This window comes from Lolium perenne, chromosome 4, assembly GCF_019359855.2.
Source record: "Lolium perenne isolate Kyuss_39 chromosome 4, Kyuss_2.0, whole genome shotgun sequence".
Classification (NCBI taxonomy): domain Eukaryota; kingdom Viridiplantae; phylum Streptophyta; class Magnoliopsida; order Poales; family Poaceae; genus Lolium; species Lolium perenne.
The window spans coordinates 78,076,833-78,096,122 of NC_067247.2; the positions used below are offsets into that span (position 1 = coordinate 78,076,833).

The 19,290-nt window shown below is 43.0% G+C and overlaps 2 protein-coding genes across 3 annotated transcripts; one reads left to right on the top strand and one right to left on the bottom strand.

Annotated features, from left to right (window-relative positions):
* The first annotated feature begins 579 nt into the window (after positions 1 to 579).
* On the top strand, positions 580 to 8,436 carry LOC127293056 (GTP-binding protein At3g49725, chloroplastic). 2 transcript variants are annotated; one of them, XM_051322608.2, is made up of 14 exons: positions 580 to 1,169; positions 2,067 to 2,131; positions 2,375 to 2,437; positions 2,547 to 2,636; positions 2,791 to 2,903; positions 3,876 to 3,944; positions 4,021 to 4,165; positions 4,328 to 4,383; positions 4,460 to 4,510; positions 4,611 to 4,665; positions 5,345 to 5,401; positions 5,500 to 5,619; positions 5,729 to 6,229; positions 8,038 to 8,436. In XM_051322608.2, the coding sequence occupies exons 1-13, from the start codon at positions 788 to 790 to the stop codon at positions 6,227 to 6,229; spliced, it is 1,767 nt and encodes a 588-aa protein (XP_051178568.1). In that variant the 5' UTR covers positions 580 to 787; the 3' UTR covers positions 8,038 to 8,436. The 2 variants fall into 2 exon arrangements, with proteins under 2 accessions (XP_051178568.1, XP_051178567.1); XM_051322607.2 differs by having other exon boundaries at positions 583 to 1,169; positions 7,983 to 8,436.
* Positions 8,437 to 8,846: 410 nt separating this feature from the next.
* LOC127293057 (uncharacterized) lies at positions 8,847 to 10,536 on the bottom strand. The gene has a single exon (XM_051322609.2). The coding sequence runs from the start codon at positions 10,283 to 10,285 to the stop codon at positions 9,032 to 9,034; it is 1,254 nt and encodes a 417-aa protein (XP_051178569.1). The 5' UTR covers positions 10,286 to 10,536; the 3' UTR covers positions 8,847 to 9,031.
* Positions 10,537 to 19,290: the final 8,754 nt, after the last annotated feature.

Sequence of the window (19,290 nt, forward strand, 5' to 3'; positions counted from 1 at the left end):
ACGGGACGCACAACTCCACGCGCTCTTCCATCACGGTAAATGCACTACCGAAGTCAGAATAGAACGGGGGACCTTATTCTAACTTCAAGATGTAGTCTCAGTCTCACCATTTATGAAGAAGACACTACAAACTTAAACAAAAAACAGAAAAGCTCACGCCGATGAGTGGCCGTGGTCCGATACGCTTCTAAGGCCTCAATGCCACCGGAGACAAAGCGGATCGGCGACGTCGCTAGCGAGGAGGATAGAACCCTAAATGGGCTTTACTGCACCTCCCATGCCAGCTTGGTTTACTTTTAAAAAAAATCAAATTTGGAAGAAAAAAATTAGGCTTCGTGAATTTTTGGACAAATCGCAAAATACAGAGCCATAGTTTTTACTACAGCGATATAGTTTTTACTAATCCCTCCATATTGTAGTTTTTACTAACCGCAAAATTCAAATGTATCTACACCCAAATTTTGGTAAATCTCATATAAATTTGATGTGATGGAGGGAGTACTGCAGTTTTTACTGCGGCACCTTGCGTTTCATAGCAGGGCTTGATCAGTGATCACCGATCATCTGCCGCTCTTGCCGTCTCGAGTGCCGGCCACGGCGACACGCCGTCGGCGGGACTCCTCAGCCACTCGACGGCCGCCACGTACCATCGGATCCGATCCAGCTGAATCGAACTTGCTAAAACAGGCAAAAGCGGCGCACTCTCTCGTCACCCGCGCCCGACAGGTGGACCCAACCCCACATCCCCGGACCCCCGCCGCCGCCGCCGCTGCCGGCGCCGCCCGCGATGCTCCGCGCCGCCATCTCGCGCCTCGGCGCCCACCTGCGCCGCCAACCCTCCCCGCCCTCCCCTCCCCTCCGCGCCCTCTCCAGCGGCCGCGGCAAGCGCTCGTCCCCCACCGCGCCGCCCCCGGAGCCCGAGGACGAGGGCCTCATGCGCGGCCTCTTCGTGCTCTCCCGCGACCCCGCCCACCCGCCGCGGCTGCTGGTGGTGCAGCCGCGCCTCCGCCCCGGCGCCCTCCTCGACTCCAAGCTGGCCGAGGCGCTCAACCTCGCCAGCTCCCTCGAGGAGGCCCGCGACAGCTTCGACCGGGCCGGGTCCGCCGCCAAGTCCGCGCCGCCGCACCTCGTCGTCCAGAACCCCGCCTCCCGCGGCCGCAACCACTCTGGTATATCCAACTAACCTATGCTATGGGTGCTTTCTTCCTAGCTCAACTGGGTGCCCCTTTTGCCTTGGGATGCATTGGCAGCTGCATTGATTTTTCGCGCTCCATTCCATGTTTATGCGGCGTACTGTGGCTAGATTCTCAAGATTTGCAGTGTATCTATGAATTAATATGCTCTGTTAAGATATTAAAATTTAGCTTATTGGATGACAGGGGATTGTGTGTTGGGTGAGGGGAAGGACGTTTTATTGTACTGAATTGGAGGAAACACACTTTGCCTGTTTTCCCACCGTTGCTTAAGATGCACTACTCATTCCTGCATTTCTTTCCTTTAGTCATTCCAGTTTTGATCAAATTGGGATAAATGCTGGTTTGAGTGGCTCGTAGTTTATTCCTAATTGCTTGAGATTGGGGGATGCTTTCTGATAGAACACATTCTTTATAGCTGCTAGATCTCTGTGTGATACAATATGAAGGTGAGTGGAACTCCAGTGGTATAGCACAAAGTTTTGATGGTTGAGGTTGTGCGTTCATAGTTTCATTCTCACTGTAAGAGCAAGGATACACTGCGCTTCTTGCCTATGATCAATGTTTTTACATTAGGCTGTGACCGGAGATCCCTTCGAAATGTACAATGGTTACTGCAAAAGAGAAAAGGAAGTTTTGCCTTCTAGCTTAACATACATAGCCAAGTGTATTGTATATCCTGGGGTTTGATTGGCAAGCAAGAGGGCCATTGACTTGGGTTATAAATAAAGATCGATGTGTGCACTTAACTTTGTACCACTGCTTAGTTATATTTTTTGTACTCATGTTGAACCATTTTTGCTAGCATTTCTTATTCCGTGCGGCTTGTTTAGGGCTACTAGTGTTTATTTATCTCACAACTAATCATGCTAGGTACATATTTTGGACCTGGAACTGTGGACAATATCAAGTGCTACATGAGGGCATTGGACGAAAAGGTGCACATTTCTTTTGCCTCTTGTGCATAAGCAGCGTGCTATCTATTATTTTTTCTGTCTATGTTCTTTTATTTACTTGCTTATGGTTGTTTCTATACATGAAAAGATGCCATATATGGTAAAACATTATGTTCTGTGTCTTAAGTATAGTACCATTTGTTTTTCTTTATTTTTTCTTCAAATTTTAAAGGAGAAGACATATTTGTTCTTTCACTTACTTGGTATTTGCATTGATCCTATCAGGCAGAATTAGATGCAGTTTTTGTTAATACGCTCCTCTCTGGGGTCCAGCAGAGGAACTTGGAGGCAAGTCTTCTTGGTTGAATTTATTTGAAGCTACCAATACTTGTGTATTTTCACTTCATGATCGATATCTTGATGCTTTATTTGTTCATTTTGATATTTTGGTTGGTAGGTTGCCTGGGGAAAGCCAGTTTTGGATCGTGTTGGGCTTATAATTGAGATATTCAATGCTCATGCTGAAACGAAGGAAGCAAAGCTACAGGTGTGTTCTATCTAGATACTGACTGCATCTTAATCAGTCATATCATTTTAGTCAGTGGGTCTACACAGGGTCTCTTTATTTGTATTGTATTAATGAGAAGAATTGAATATTGATGTTTATCTAGTTATTTAACTCTGTCTTTTGCTTTGTACAGTCAGAGTTAGCAGCTCTCATGTATATGAAGACTAGGCTTGTCCGTGTCCGTGGCCCAGGTGGACGACTAGCTTTTGGTGCAAGTGGGGAGGCTGAAGTTGTCAGTGCTCGAGGGTATGCTTCCTTTTGATTACACCCAAGAGTGGCCAACTGTGGCTAATAATTATTTTGTGAAATGATCTTCTGAATATTTTTCTCATGTGTGGTGCTACTGCATCAAGTGATGTGCATGTTCACCAGTTGATTTTGAGCATTTGACTTGTCAAATTTTGGTCGCTTATATTGCACATAAGCATTTTATAGCGATCTGCATGTGACAAGGGGTAAACTGAGACTAATGGCATTTTATCCCCTTCAAATCTTGCTTTGAGGAACTCTTGACTACTGCAGAGTCAAATTTTCCCAATACCGATGAGAACGAGAAATTGCACAGAGTGATCCAAATTCGCATTGGGTTATGACAGTCCTTTTGTGCCAATAATCTAGCGTGATATAAAGGAATGCACTTCTCATTGCTAAAGTACTTTTTTTCTTTCTTTTTGCTCATGGTGCTAGTAGAAAATATATTTTTGCCCCCTTATCAACTAACGAATGTAATTGTTTGTATAGTGCCACGTGTCCTTCAGAGTAAAAATATAGCTATGTGAAAGGCTTGTTTGATAACATAAATATGCCAAGCTCTAGATCTGCATAGTTCAGTATGTCTATGGTTCATGGATCATTAGTTATTTAATTTTTTAAATGCGGATAGTCTTGTATCTTTTTTACGCACATGGAAAAATAGGACTATCATTGTATTAAATAAATGAGAGCAAATTCATTTTCCTTTCTGGTTATTGTGGTGGTCTAGTTAGTGCTATGCTCTGGTTATGGTGGTTATTGTGGTGGTCTAGTTAGTGGTTCATGGAGGTTGTCATCCTTCATTGTGTATAATGCTCTTTTTTCTTGTGTGGTAATCTTAACGTATTATCAATTCTTAAATTAAACGCTGTTAATCTGCCCTGGCTTGTTTTGTGATATGGTTGGTTCATCTCTCTTCATGCATCACTTGGAATGCCATGCTCATATCACTGTTGTGTTCTTTAGGAGAGCAAGTGGCGGACAGGGTTTCATGAGTGGTGCTGGTGAAACAGAACTTCAACTACAACGCAGGAGGTGCCTAACAGTAGATAGATAACATAGCCGCACTTGAATTCTTGCAACTTTTATCTCATTTTTTGGCATCTCACAGAATCCAAGAACGACGTCTAAGCTTGTTAGCTCAAATTGAAGACGTACGCCGTACTAGGGCGATACAACGCTCTAGTCGAAAGAGACATGGTGGCTCATTTGGCCAAGAGCTTGTAACTGTCGCAGTCGTGGGTTATACAAATGCTGTATGTGGATCTACTGTGACAGTTCTTCCATTTATTTGATCTTTGATATGCCTGTCACATGATACTCCAGAATAAAACTTGTAACTGTTATGTAAACTATATTTGAACTTTCTACAACCTATGCTTATCCCGAATCTGAGTTTTTTTAATTCTATTTAATAGGGAAAATCTACTCTAGTGAGTGCACTTTCTCAAGCAGACCTATACAGTGATGATAGGTATACTGAAACTAACTCCACCCTGTACTCAATTTACAGCTGATGCGGAGGCAAATTATATCCCTTTTCCATGCAGGTTATTTGCAACAGTAGATCCTCGATTGCGCAGTGTGATTCTTCCATCAGGGTAACATGGAAACTTTTCATTCTGTTATAATATGTTGGTACGATTGTGCAATGTGCGCATGTTCAGCATATAACCTTTTATTTGTCAAAACTCAATTCAGGAGAAAAACACTTCTCAGTGATACCGTTGGCTTCATATCAGATTTGCCTATACAGGTATTTTTTTTAGTGATTGCATTTTGGCTGGAGATTCAGTTCTGACTATCACATAAGATTTATCGTTTTCATATGTTACAGATTGTGGAGAATAGCTAAGTAGCTAATTGGTTTATTGTTAGATACTACCAAGTAATACACGCTTGTGCCTTTTATGGACGACTCTTACTTGATCCACAAGCAGGATTTTATTTCTTATCTAACTGACTTGGACTATCTTACTTTTATCAAATTAACAAACCAGATCTATTAAATTAAAATTCTAAGTTGGCAAAGAAGATGAGGCTCAGCATCAGTCACCGGCTGATTGACCATGTCGTCTATAATACTGCCTCCATATGACATTATCACCATAACTTCAGATGACATTATCACTAAAACTCGATTAGTTCCATACAGGAATCTGGTTTTAATTTATCTTAGGGCCTAGCTTTCAACAACAATTGGTTTTAGATATGTGCCACTACAATTATTGCATATTCGAGAAATGCCACTGCATTTTTTGTAAGATGAAAATTGCAATGGCATTTCTCAAATACGCAATAATTGCAATCGCATATATCTAAGTAACCTTATTTTTTAACGACACTCTCTGCATCAGTCAGTTTCTTCTCAATTAAAAGGGAAAAAAGGAAAAATATGTATCTTGTTATTAACCTCTTTACTTTTCACTGTGCAGCTAGTGGAAGCATTTCATGCTACCCTGGAAGAAGTTGCTGAGGCAGACATGTTAGTGGTAGGTGGAGTTAACTTGTTTCCAGTTCATTCCTGGAAGTGTTCGATTGAACATGTCTTATGGAGGCTTGAAATTACATTTATCTTTGTATGGTGCAGCATGTGTTGGATTCCAGCGCACCTGATCTTGCGGAGCATCGTTCTACTGTTCTGCAAGTACTGCAGCAGATTGGTGTTTCACAGGATAAGATCAACAATATGATTGAAGTCTGGAATAAGGTGCCTATCGAAATTTGAGTTGGTTTTAACACTTAATGTTAAACATGGTTCCCTGGTAACTTCTAGTTTATATGGATTGTGATATATTTTTTCAATGGGAAATTTTCAGATTGATCTTGTGGATAAAACTGCCTTAACTGATGGGGTTGAAGATAAGATCTTTCTCACTGAAGGTGAAGAGGAGGAAGACTTATTTTCTGAAAATGACGTGCCATCAGAACAATCCTCTTTTGATTCCTTGGATGATACAGTGGATTCAGAGTCTTTATCAGAAGAAAATTGTGAAAATGATGGTGACAAAATGACATCTGAAGAGCCATTTACTGAGCCTATTGAGGTGAAAGCAATGAACTCTGAACTAGTACCGAAAGAGTGTTTTAGAGAGCCTAATGGACCTGAAGCTATAAGTACTATTGGTAGCAGTTTGACACAGCCAGAATCCACTTGTCATGTGAAAACTTCAGCTGTGACTGGGACAGGATTGCAAGAGTTGCTGCAATTGATTGATAGGAAACTAAGCGGACAGGAAACGGTTGTGCAGAGAAGCGATGGGATTTTTGATAGAAAATGGAGACCTTCTATGGATAGTGAAAAGGCTGCAGAACAATAGGTATGTTGTGCTTTATTTTTCTGAAGCTGATGTTAGTAACATGTGAATTTTCAAGTTTGCATGCTGTAGATATGCAGATCATTGAATGCTTTTTGATATGCAATTATACATGATGTATATCGTTTAAACAGAAGAAACCTGTGTTCAATAAATAGGATGAGTGGCACTTGGATACTTTTCCAGTACAATATTCAACCATGTTTTTTTCAAAATTTAAGGATCTTTCTCTCTTTTACCCTGATTTATATTCCCGCTCTCATCAATATTCGTGAGCTATAAGACATTCACAACATGAATGGCATGGTTATTTTGATCTATTTGCGTTTTAATCTCTTTGTTCCTGTTCAAGTCCAGAATACAGCTCATAGAAATAAATGGGAGAATTTGTATATCTCTATTTACGTTGTAAGATAGTATGGTTTGACTTGCCTTGGTCTCAAACAATATGACGTTGATAACCAAGATCTCTTAAGATGTAATACTACTAATAACTTCAAATCGTGATCATATGAGAACAATTTCGAAGATGAATCTTATTATACCACCTTCATAAGGTTCACCCATATATAGTGTTACTCTAAAAGTATATATTGTTAAATAAGGTACAGTACTAAAAACAAATGTTTTGTTTCAAACTTAGAAGCAATCAATGAGGCATGATCTAGAGCAGTATCTTGCCTCCAGGACCATGTGCTCCACTTTTTTTTCCAAGTGCACAGGGTGCAAGAATTGCCCCCCCCCCCCCCCCCCCCCCAAAAAAAAAAAAAATCCTAAGTGTACAAAAGGACTTTTGGATGTTCCTTGTTTCTTTTTTTAACATGGAAAACATTCTTTTCACTCGGGAGCACACCTTTCATTTTCCAGCACAAGCCACCTTTACGATGTAACACACTTAGTTCCAAGTTTGACTTTTAACAGTGCAACCATCTTTAGATTATACATCCACATTTCTGGAAAAAAACATTTTCATATGGTGCCCTGACTGCATCCGGATTGAGGAGTTGATATGTTATCTGCTACTCAGTATACACGCATTCTGGGACTCCCTCCGTTCATAAAAAGATGTTGGAGATTTGTCTAAATTTGGACACTATCTATGAGAAACGCTATTTGATACCCAAGGTGCAGAACAATTATTTTGCACCCAACAATTATTGCGTTGTTACATTCATAAAATTATGTTTTGTTCACAAATAATTATGTTCATATTGACTCACAACAACAAAGATCGACATATAAACACACTCTATGAGTTATTACATTGTAAAAAACACCAAAAATATGAATTTTATGACATATTTTTGTACGTCACGTAAACAGAAAATTATGCCAAATGTAATTTTTCTTACGTTCTACTCAACTTCTAAAGTTAGACAAAATTTACGTGACGTAAAAATTATTAACGGTTGTAAAAATACAATGTGGGTGTAGAATAACTATTTTGGAGGTCAAATTGTAGCGCGCCTCCACTATCTATACAGTAAATAGTGTCATAAATTTAGTAAAACTAAATTAAGAATACATAATATTAAGTGCAAACATAGGCTCAGTAGTCTACATCTTGTTCATTTCTTAGGCTGTATAGTCGGATTGTGCTTCAGTGACTTTGTCAGCCCACAAAGTCACTGACTTTGTGTCACTTACAAGTGTGACCCACTTGTAAGTGACACAAAGTCAGTGACTTTGTGGGCTGACAAAGTCACTGAAGCACAATCCTGTATAGTCATGTCAGCTGTGTTTTTGACCCTTGTAGCGCGTGCTGGAAGCCTGGGACCAGGAGCAGTGAAATGTCCTTGTGCTTTCTGTAGAACTGAAGAGATTGAAGTACACATGGCTGTCCATTTCACATGAAGAAGTCAATGTGACTACACAAGTACAGTGTACTTTGACTGGTGACTGCAGTCTTGTCATTCATCGCCCAAGAAGCAACATACGTGTGTCCTCTAAGATCTTGCCTACGAGGCTATGGTCTGTTGCACAGCAGACTAGGGAAGACCGTTGAGGATGGAGAGGCTTGGGTCATGTAACATCACTGCCTGCTGCTCGACAAATAGCACATTATTTTACTGTTCTAAAAGATAAAATAGTTAGAAGTGTATCACTCGTGGGGATCCTGCTTCCCCCGATTTCTGTGTTACAAAAAATGCACAATTTTCATGTTGTATACTACCGCAGAAGAGGTGAAAATGATAAATCTTCATGCACAAGTCACTAGCACTATTTAAAAAATGCTGTGCGCAAGCGTACTTGATTAATTTCGGTTATGTAACATTCTAAGTAGACGTTACTTAGAAGGTTACAATCAATATACTTTTGATGATATGAATTACTGCGCTGCTAACTGAACCCAAAAATAATTTACTATCAAATTCATTTGATGATAGGTACTGCAGTGCTAACTGAAGCAAAATAATTGTACAAGCAATTATTTGATGATCTTTAACTGTACCATAATAAACGACAGTTTTTTTCAGTATTTCAGGCATGTCCAAAAGTACAAATCCAACCAATGAGAATTTATAAGAATCCATTTGATTATTGGTATTAGAGCACCCCTAACTGAGCCACACAAAAAAACGTCTACAAGCAATTCAGTTGATTATGAATACTAATCAGATGATATAAATCCATTTACTACTATTTGAAACATATCCAGAGTACAACTCAGTATTAGAACATTTGTTTGCTCTCACTATTTCAAGCCTAACCAAAAGTAAAACATCCAAAGGGCTACATTGCCATTTTCTTCTCACTGACACAACCAAAACACACTACAGTAATCAGCAACAAACAACCGAACACTTAATCGCTTATCGCCGGAGCCTTGACGAAATCCTTGAGCACCGGCGGCCAGGCCACCATCTGGAACGGGAACACATCGCCAAGGGGCCGGTACTCATCGTCGTTGAGCCACAGCCTCTCCATCTTCAGCGTGTTGAGGTCAAGCGAGACCACCGTGTCAGCCATGATGAAGAAGAGAGTACCGGTGCCCTGGCAGAACGCGGCGAAGCTGACAAGCTTGCAGCCGTGAAGCTGGTCGGCGATCTTGGCCGAGAGCTTCATGCCGTGGAGGTCCCCGACCGCGGCCGGGGTCATCAGCGGCCGCAGCGCCACCGGCTCCTGCGGCGTCCACTTGCCCGGCGCGTCCATCACCCATTTCGCCAGAATGAGCGGCTCCCGGATGACGAAGAAGCAGAGTCGCCCGTCGTCCGACTGGGCGATCCAGTTGTTGCCGGTGTAGAGGAGCATCCCGGCGTTGGGCAGCGGCAGCGCGGCGAGCGTCATCTTGGTGGTGTTGACGGCCATGATGTACTTGTCGTCGCACTGCAGGCGGTAGACGGTGTCGCCGACCACGACGGACGGGCCTTGGTGCGGGACGAGGAGCCGCTTGAGCGCGCCCGTGGCGGCCTCCCAGGCGGAGGAGGACGAGGAGTAGATGAGGACGTAGAAGTTGGGCGCGGTGACGCCGAAGAGCACGACGACGACGCGGAAGTGGGGGCCTTCGCCTGGGATGAGGGTGCAGCAGGACACCTTGTGGCCGACGGAGGGCAGCGGCGGCAGGCGCGCGAAGGTTTTGTGGAGCGGGTCGCAGACGAGGAGCTTGAGGCTGGTGGCGGACCCGGCGCCGAGCTCGCGCAGGAGGAGGCGGCGGCCGCGGGTGTCGACGAGGATGGCGCCGCAGGTGGGGGCGACCGGGAGGAAGCGGAGGTCGAGGGCGACGCCGGCCGTGGGGACGAATGGGGGCAGCGCGGACGGGCCGTGGTTGCGGAAGAAGCCGAAGTGGCGCGGCGGGGCCGGGAGGGCGGCGGCGCCCGCGCGGGAGGCCACGCGCCGCCAGCGCCGGCTCACCGCCGCGCAGCGGAGGATGCCTGTAGGCGGCGGCAGGCGGTTGAAGACCTCGAGCAGCATGTCGTCGGGGAGGGCGGACGATGTGTCCGCTTCCTTGTCGGTGCGCGGCGCAGCCTCATCCAGCCGCGGACGCGTGCGGCGCGTTGAGTCGAAGCGTCCCGGCGAGGAGCGGGAGCGCGCGCGCCGGACGACCACGGCGGAAGGCATGGCCGGAAAACAGCCGGTCGGATCGGCTGGGGGTGGTAGGCAATCTGGCAATGCCGAGTAGTGCTGGCGGCGGCGGTGGGGAAGAATGGGGCGGCGGGAGATGGGGAAGGGGCAGCAGGGATGTTTGATTTTTAAGGGAGGCGAGGAGGCGGCAGCGTGATTTTGGGGCGGCGTTTGAGTTTTTCGGCCGCGGGGGCGGGGAGCGAGGAGGCGCCTCGCCTTTTGGGGGTTTCCCTCCCTCCCGTGCGCCGCCGCGCGGTCGCGTCCTTTTGGCCAGTTTTTGGCAACTTGCCGCGCCGCTTCGACATTTGGGGGCGCCTGTTTCGCTGGCGGGCGCGGTGTCAGCATTTGGGAGGAACCAAATGTTTTCCCTTTTTGCGTCGCACAGGCGGGAGTTTTGTGCTGTTTTGAAACTGAACACTACTGGGCGGGCGTCCCCCGGGATTTAATTTGCCAGCCTCTCTTTCTCGTGCCGACACGTGTCATTTCGAGAGAAGTTCAATTTACTCCCTAAACTCACACCCCTCAACTTTACCTTGGCAATTTCTCTCACTTTTTTTTTTGAAACGTGTGTGCTGAATCAATACAAATTGTATCCTGAATGCACTCAGGAGGCACACCACGCCACACGGACATACAACTATCCTCGCTACAGCGAGCTAAACAGTGCGCGGCAACATTTTGCCCACGATACACATGATGGATAGAACAAGATTCAAAAGAAGGCATAAGAGACTTAATATCTTCCAACACAGGGCCACAGAAAGAGCGATTTCTCGTCGAGGATTTGGTACTCTGAACCACCGATAAAGCAGTCAGAGGCTATGATCAGATTGTTCAGTCCCTCATCTCGAGCAATTTCTCTCACTATGTTGACTAGCAAACTGTTGCCAAGAAACCCGTCCTCCGTCTACACAACCTTGTCTTAACAATCTTAAAAGTAGAAAATGCCCGTTCAACACTTGTTGTAGAAACCGGGAGAGTCACGAGCAATCGCAAGAATCTATCAATCAAATTGTAGATAGAATGTCTCCCATTCTCAACAAGACAGGGACATAGCTTTGTTAATGTTGACACTTTTTTCAGCTCTTTATCATTAGAAGCATCCACAACAAAGTGTTTAAGTTTTTGCTCTAGGCCATAAATTTCTTGTTGCGTGATTTACATGCCCTCGCTGATTCAACAAATCTTGACACACATTGGTTGCATTGTTGTGTTCAGAGCAAGGCTCGGAACCTATGTGGTTTAAAAATGCACATTTTCTTCCGTCATGGACTCTCTTCCATTTGAAAAACCCATGAATCGTGAACACATCAGAACCACCTATCTTGTTCTTGTTTTTGTTGGATAGGAAACAAAATAAGCAATATGCACGATCGCTGCTCTTTGAGTACTCCAACCATGAGGGGAAAAGATTGAACCAATACTCGAAGCGCCGTTGATGACCTTGTGTAGAAAACAAACAGTAAACAAGAATTTCATGAGCTATGTTGAACTTCCCCAATAATTTTATGAAAGGTGTATCTATGCAAAATTCAGAACCAGTATAGCAAAATTGAACACAAAATTACATTTGCAAACTAGGAGGAGATCAGTAGAGGAAGGCTTCGAGGGAAAGAATGAATTGGGAGGAATCGGGACAGTCCAGTGCTCCGTGCTCACCGCCAATCACAGGTACACCGTGTCTCCACATGGCGCTGGCTGTTGTTGTGTGATACGCGTACAGCACGCGTCCGTTGGGAACCCCAAGAGGAAGGTGTGATGCGTACAGCGGCAAGTTTTCCCTCAGTATGAAACCAAGGTTTATCGAACCAGTAGGAGCCAAGAAGCACGTTGAAGGTTGATGGCGGCGAGATGTAGAGCAACACCAGGGATTCCGGCGCCAACGTGGAACCTGCACAACACAAACCAAGTACTTTGCCCCAACGAAACAGCGAGATTGTCAATCTCACCGGCTTGCTGTAACAAAGGATTAGATGTATAGTGTGGAAGATGATTGTTTGCAGAAAACAGTAGAACAATTGCAGTAGATTGTATTTCAGTATAGAGAATTGGACCGGGGTCCACAGTTCACTAGAGGTGTCTCTCCCATAAGATAAACAGCATGTTGGGTGAACAAATTACAGTTGGGCAATTGACAAATAGAGAGGGCATGACCATGCACATACATATTATGATGAGTATAGTGAGATTTAATTGGGCATTACGACAAAGTACATAGACCGCTATCCAGCATGCATCTGTGCCTAAAAAGTCCACCTTCAGGTTATCATCCGAACCCCTTCCAGTATTAAGTTGCTAACAACAGACAATTGCATTAAGTATTGCGCGTAATGTAATCAATAACTACATCCTCGGACATAGCATCAATGTTTTACCCCTAGTGGCAACAGCACATCAATAACCTTAGAGGTTCTTGTCACTCCTCCAGATTCACGGAGACATGAACCCACTATCGAGCATAAATACCCCCTCTTGGAGTTACTAGCATCAACTTGGCCAGAGCATCTACTAATAACGGAGAGCATGCAAGATCATAAACAACACATAGATATAAATTGATAATCAACATAACATGGTATTCTCTATTCATCGGATCCCAACAAACACAACATATAGAATTACAGATAGATGATCTTGATCATGTTCGGCAGCTCACAAGACCCGATAATTAAGCACAATGGGGAGAAGACAACCATCTAGCTACTGCTATGGACCCATAGTCCAGGGGTAGACTACTCACACATCACTCCGGAGGCGACCATGGCGGTGTAGAGTCCTCCGGGAGATGATTCCCCTCTCGGCAGGGTGCCGGAGGCGATCTCCTGAATCCCCCGAGATGGGATTGGCGGCGGCGGCGTCTCTGGAAGGTTTTCCGTATCGTGGCTCTCGGTACTGGGGGTTTCGCGACGAAGGCTATTTGTAGGCGGAAGGGTAGGTCAAGGCGTCGCGAGGCCCGGGAGACAGGTCGGCGCGGCCAAGGGTGGGGCCGCGCCGCCCTACCTCTGGCCACCTCGTGGCCCCACTTCGTTGACTCTCCGGTCTTGGAAGCTTCGTGGCAAAATAGGCCCCCGGGCGTTGATTTCGTCCAATTCCGAGAATATTTCCTTACTAGGATTTACGAAACCAAAAAGCAATGACGACAAGCGGCTCTTCGGCATCTTGTTAATAGGTTAGTTCCAGAAAATGCATAAATATGACATAAAGTATGCATAAAACATGTAGATATCATCAATAATGTGGCATGGAACATAAGAAATTATCGATACGTCGGAGACGTATCAGCATCCCCAAGCTTAGTTTCTGCTCGTCCCGAGCAGGTAAACGATAAACAAAGATAATTTCTGGAGTGACATGCCATCATAACCTTGATCATACTATTGTAAAGCATATGAGCTGAGAACAAATCATTCAAAGCAAGTGTCTATATTGATATAAGAGATGATAATGCAAGAGTTAGACAAGCTAGAAGTTTTCATGAACTATTGCTTTAAAGACATGCAACCGTACAAAGTTCATTAAGGATGTATTAAGTATTCAGCATAGAAGTTCTATCCTTCATTCCAAGCATCAAGTAAATTTTCACAACATAAGAAGGATTCAGTCAAGTAAACATAAACATGAACGTCATGAATCAACTGTTTCGAAGTCTACTCAACCGGTGAGCGCAAGCATTTGGTATTAGCACCAGGATGTTATGGCATAAAGAACGTTAATGGGGGTTTGGAAGGCCAAATGGAAGAAAGGCTTGCAAAGCTGTAAATGACCATTAAACAAGAGGAAGCCTTATGATCGAAGCTATGCAAGGAGTAGTGATTGCCATGCAACGGATGCACATAGAGTTATATGTGTATGAAAGCTCTCCAGTGGAACTAGTGGGGGTGCATCCAACTTGGTTGCTCATGAAGACCTAGAGCACTTTTGAGGAGGCTCATCATTGGAATATACAACCCAAGTTCTATAGTGTAAATTCCCCACATAGTTATACTAGTAAAACATGAAAACTCTCTCATATGAATGTAGGTGCTAAACATGAACACAAATGATGACTATGAATAATGCGGGTGCTAAAACATGAGCACAAGTGTGGATAAAAGATAGTAATGCTGCCCCCTTTTTTCTTTATTCTCTTTTTTTTCTTTTTTCTTTTTTTTTCTTTTTTTCTTTCTTTTCATTTTTTTTCTTTCTTCCTTTTTTTTTCTTTTTGATGCCCTCCACGGCTCTTTTCATTTTTAGGGGCAACATCCTAATATGACAACACACTTTTTGGTACAAATAACTCATAATGAATGAAACATGATGTATGAAACTGTATGCCTCTGCCAGTGTAGCAGGATGTGCAATGATCTAGCGTAACATGGGTAAACCACACATCAGCTGTATATGATCATGCAAAGCAATATATAAATAATAAATGACAACATGGCATGTAATGTAAAAATGGATGTTGCATGGCAATATATCTCGGAACAGCTATGGAAATGCTGTGGTAGGTAGGTATGGTGGCTGTTTTGAGGAGATGTATGGGCTTATGTGTAGGAGAACAAGAGAAAGTTCTCCCACGGGTTTGGATGTACCGACGAAGTATGCACAATTCTCAATGTGAGCAAAAGGCAATGCACAGTACCGAAGAGGCTAGCAAATTTGGATGGTGGAAGTGCCAAAAACCGTAGCTTAACATTAGTCAAAAAGAACTCACAAGCTTATTGCAAACAACTAGCAGGTTCATCATTAAGAGCATGATTAAAATTTACTCCAAGGAGGGCCGTTCACGGTGGCACAAGTACCCCGCTAGCTCCCTCGACCTTCAGCACAACTTAGTTATTACGATGAACTCTCAGACATGGAAAGCTATCAAGTCCAACTACGCCTTCAACTATTTAAATAGAGTTTGTAGTACGACACAAGCTTAAAGACAACAATCCACTACTAATTTTAACTTATTTATCCAGCAAGCCTTACCATCTAAATACCTCAAAACATTTGCAAAGAATCAAGTTATCAAAGCTCAATGTTCTACAAGTATTTTATTATACACTACCACATGCAACATTTCCCGTTTCCAACCATACAACAATTTAACGAAGAAGAAACTTCGCCATGAATATTATGAGTAAAGCCTAAGGACATATTTGTCCATATGCAACAGCGGAGCGTGTCTCTCTCCCACACAAAGAATGCTAGGATCCATTTTATTCAAACAAAACAAAAACAAAAACAAACCGACGCTCCAAGCAAAGCACATAAGATGTGATGGAATAAAAATATAGTTTCAGGGGAGGAACCTGATAATGTTGTCGATGAAGAAGGGGATGCCCAAGTCTTCTTGATATATACAGGGGTGAACCAACGGGGCATCCCCAAGCTTAGAGCTTTCACTCTCCTTGATCATGTTGTATCATCTCCCTCTCTTGATCCTTGAAAACTTCCTCCACACCAAACTCAAAACAACTCATTAGAGGGTTAGTGCACAATCAAAATATACATGTTCAGAGGTAACATAATCATTCTTAACACTTCTGGACATTGCACAAAGCTACTGAAAGTCAATGGAATCGAAATATCCATCGAGCATATCAAAACAGGCAATGCGAAATAAAATGGCAGAATCTGTCAAAATAGAACAGTTCGTAAAGACGAATTTTATTGAGGCACCAGACTTGCTCAAATGAAAATGCTCAAATTGAATGAAAGTTGCGTACATATCTGAGGATCACTTACGTAAATTGGCATAATTTTCTGAGTTACCTACAGAGAATTGTGCCCAGGTTCGTGACAGCAAAGAAATCTATTTCTTCGCAGTAATCCAAATCTAGTATGAACCTTACTATCAACGACTTTACTTGGCACAACAAAACACTAAACTAAGATAAGGAGAGGTTGCTACAGTAGTAAAAAACTTCCAAGACACAAAATAAAAACAAAGTACTGTAGTAAAAACATGGGTTGTCTCCCATAAGCGCTTTTCTTTAACGCCTTTCAGCTAGGCGCAGAAAGTGTGTATCAAGTATTGTCAAGAGACGAAGCATCAACATCATAATTTTCACAATTTGTCCCATTGGGTATCTTAGATGCTCCCTTATCTATAGTGGTTTTAAGAGCTTTATCAATTTTAGGCCTATAATAGCTTTTTGGTTTAGACCCCTTAGAGACATACATGAACTTTTGCTCCTTACCCACATAAGCTTTCTCTCTAAACTTTATAGATGAAAAGGTCAAACCCAATGTTCCCATAGCCTCTTCAAGTTCACTAATCCTTTGGGTTTGATTATCATGAATAGCACAAGATTCTAAGATGGTGATTCTCTCATTAATTCCACCTAGAGATTTATCAAGTTTATCAGTGCTATCAAGTAATGCTCCCAAAGTAGTATCAATACTTGGAAGGTTTTGCTCTATGGTTTCCAACTTTTTCATGACATCTTCAAGAGAGGTTTCAATCTTAACTTCATTAACAGGTGGTATTCCAAATAAACTTTTGATAATGCAACTAGCTTCTAGGGCAGGAGTACCTAGGAAGTTACCTCCCGCGAGACAATCAAGAACATACCTATTCCAGCTAGAGATACCAACATAAAAATTTCTCAGTAGGATAGTGGTGGAGTGTTTCTTAGTGCACCTATTATGGGCATCGCTAATTCTATACCAAGCATCTTTTAAACATTCTCCCCCTTTTTGCTTAAACGCACGAACTTCAACTTCAGGATTACTCATTTTAGCAATAGTAAATAAAGCAAACTAGATAAAGTAAATGCAAGTAACTAATTTTTTTGTGTTTTTGATATAGCAAACAAGATAACAAGTAAAGTAAAACTAGCAACTAATTTTTTTGTGTTTTGATTTAGTGCAGCAAACAAAGTAGTAAATAAAATAAAGCAAGACAAAAACAAAGTAAAGAGATTGGATTGTGGAGACTCCCCTTGCAGCGTGTCTTGATCTCCCCGGCAACGGCGCCAGAAAATAGTCTTGATGACCCACAAGTATAGGGGGTGTATCGTAGTATCTTCGATAAGTAAGAATGTCGATCCCAACGAGGAGCAGAAGGTGTTGACAAGCAGTTTCGATGAAGGATTCACTGTAAATGCTCACAGACAAGTATTCAGGGGGTTTTGATGTAGCAGTTGAATAAAGTACGAGTAAGTAAAGTGCGAGAGTAACAATTGCAGCGAGTGGCCCAATCCTTTTTAGCACAAAGGACAAGCCGGTTTGTTTACTTATAATGACCAAACGTTCTCGAGGACACACGGGATTTTAGTCTAGTGCTTTCGCTACATACGGCTAATTAATCTTCATTGTTTTGATAAGTGTTGTGTGGGTGAACCTGTGCTAATGTACCGCCCTTCCTAGGACTAATACATACTTGTGATTATACCCCTTGCAAGCATCCGCAACTACAAGAAAGTAATTAAGATAAATCTAACCACAGCCTTAAACTCTGAGATCCTGCTATCCCTCCTGCATCGATATACCAACGGGGGCTTAGGTTTCTGTCACTCCGGCAACCCCGCAATTGGCAAACGAGTACAAGATGCATTCCCCTAGGCCCATAAAGGTGAAGTGTCGTGTAGTCGACGTTCACACGACACCACTAGAAGAATAACACCACAACTTAAATATCATAACATTGAATATTACTCAACCATACTTCACTACTAACATTTAGACTTCACCCATGTCCTCAAGAACTAAACGAACTACTCACGAGACATCATATGGAACATGATCAGAGGTGATATAATGATGAATAGCAATCTGAACATAAACCTTGGTTCAACGGTTTCACTCAATAGCATCAATAACAAGTAGAAATCAATACCGGGAGAGTTTCCCCTATCAAACAATCAAGATCAAACCCAAATTGCTATGGCGGTGATGATGTCCAGCGGTGGAGACGGCGGTGATGATGGTGAAGATGATGATGATGGTGATGGAGATGATGTCCAGCTCGATGACGGTGACGATGGCGTCGATTTCCCCCTCCCGAAGGGAATTTCCCCGGCGGATCTCAGCCCGCCGGAGAGCTCTTTTCTCTCTGGTGTTCTCCGCCCCGCAGAGGCGGCTGTAACTCTTCGTGAGGTATCCTCTGGGGCTTAGGTTTTCGGGACGAAGGCGTTCGCGAAGAAAAGGAGGCGAGAGGGGGCTGTGGGCCCCCTCCTCACAGGGCGGCGCGGCCAAGCCTTGGGCCGTGCCGGCCTATGGGGTGGGCCCACCTCGGGTCCCCTCAGCTCCCCCTTCTGGCTCACTTCGTCATCTGGAAAAATAGGATTTTTGATATAATTGCCATCAACTGCTGATCTTCCGAAATATTGCATTCTGACGGTGCTTTTTCCAGCAGAATCCTGGCTCCGGTGCTCGATCCTCCAATAATCATGAAACATGCAAAATAGATGAAATAACATAAGTATTATGCCCAAATATGAAATATATCAATGAATAACAGCAAATTATGATATAAAATAGTGATGCAAATAGGACGTATCATTGTGTAACATCCCAAAAATTTCAAAACAAAACAAATGAATTTCCCTATTTCCAAATTTTGGAACCAACAAAAACTTTTATTAAATTAAGTTTGATACATAGTGATCTTGCTTAATTCTTGTGCTATTGCCATGATTGCTTGTTAAAGTATTTTGAGATGATCTTAAACCCTAAACCTCACCTCTCTTTTCACCACCCAAGTTAAAATAAAAGGAAACTAAATAAGAAAAAGGCATATGTGCCTATGGCTATATTTATAAATCTTTACCCTAAGCTCTTCTACTTTGTTTAGAGGTTTGGAAAACCTTCATACACCTTACCTAGTACTTGTCAAACCAAATCCAAAGTGAAACAAAAGAAAATAAAAAGAAACAAAAAATGCCATAGAGGCATATGAGAGTAAAATAGCAAATTTGTGGATTTGAGGATCTTGACCCCAAGACATGTTGTGAATGGTTGGATCATTCCTCTATACCATTTCAACACTCAACAACACCAATTGGGTCAAGCCAAGTCAAATTAAA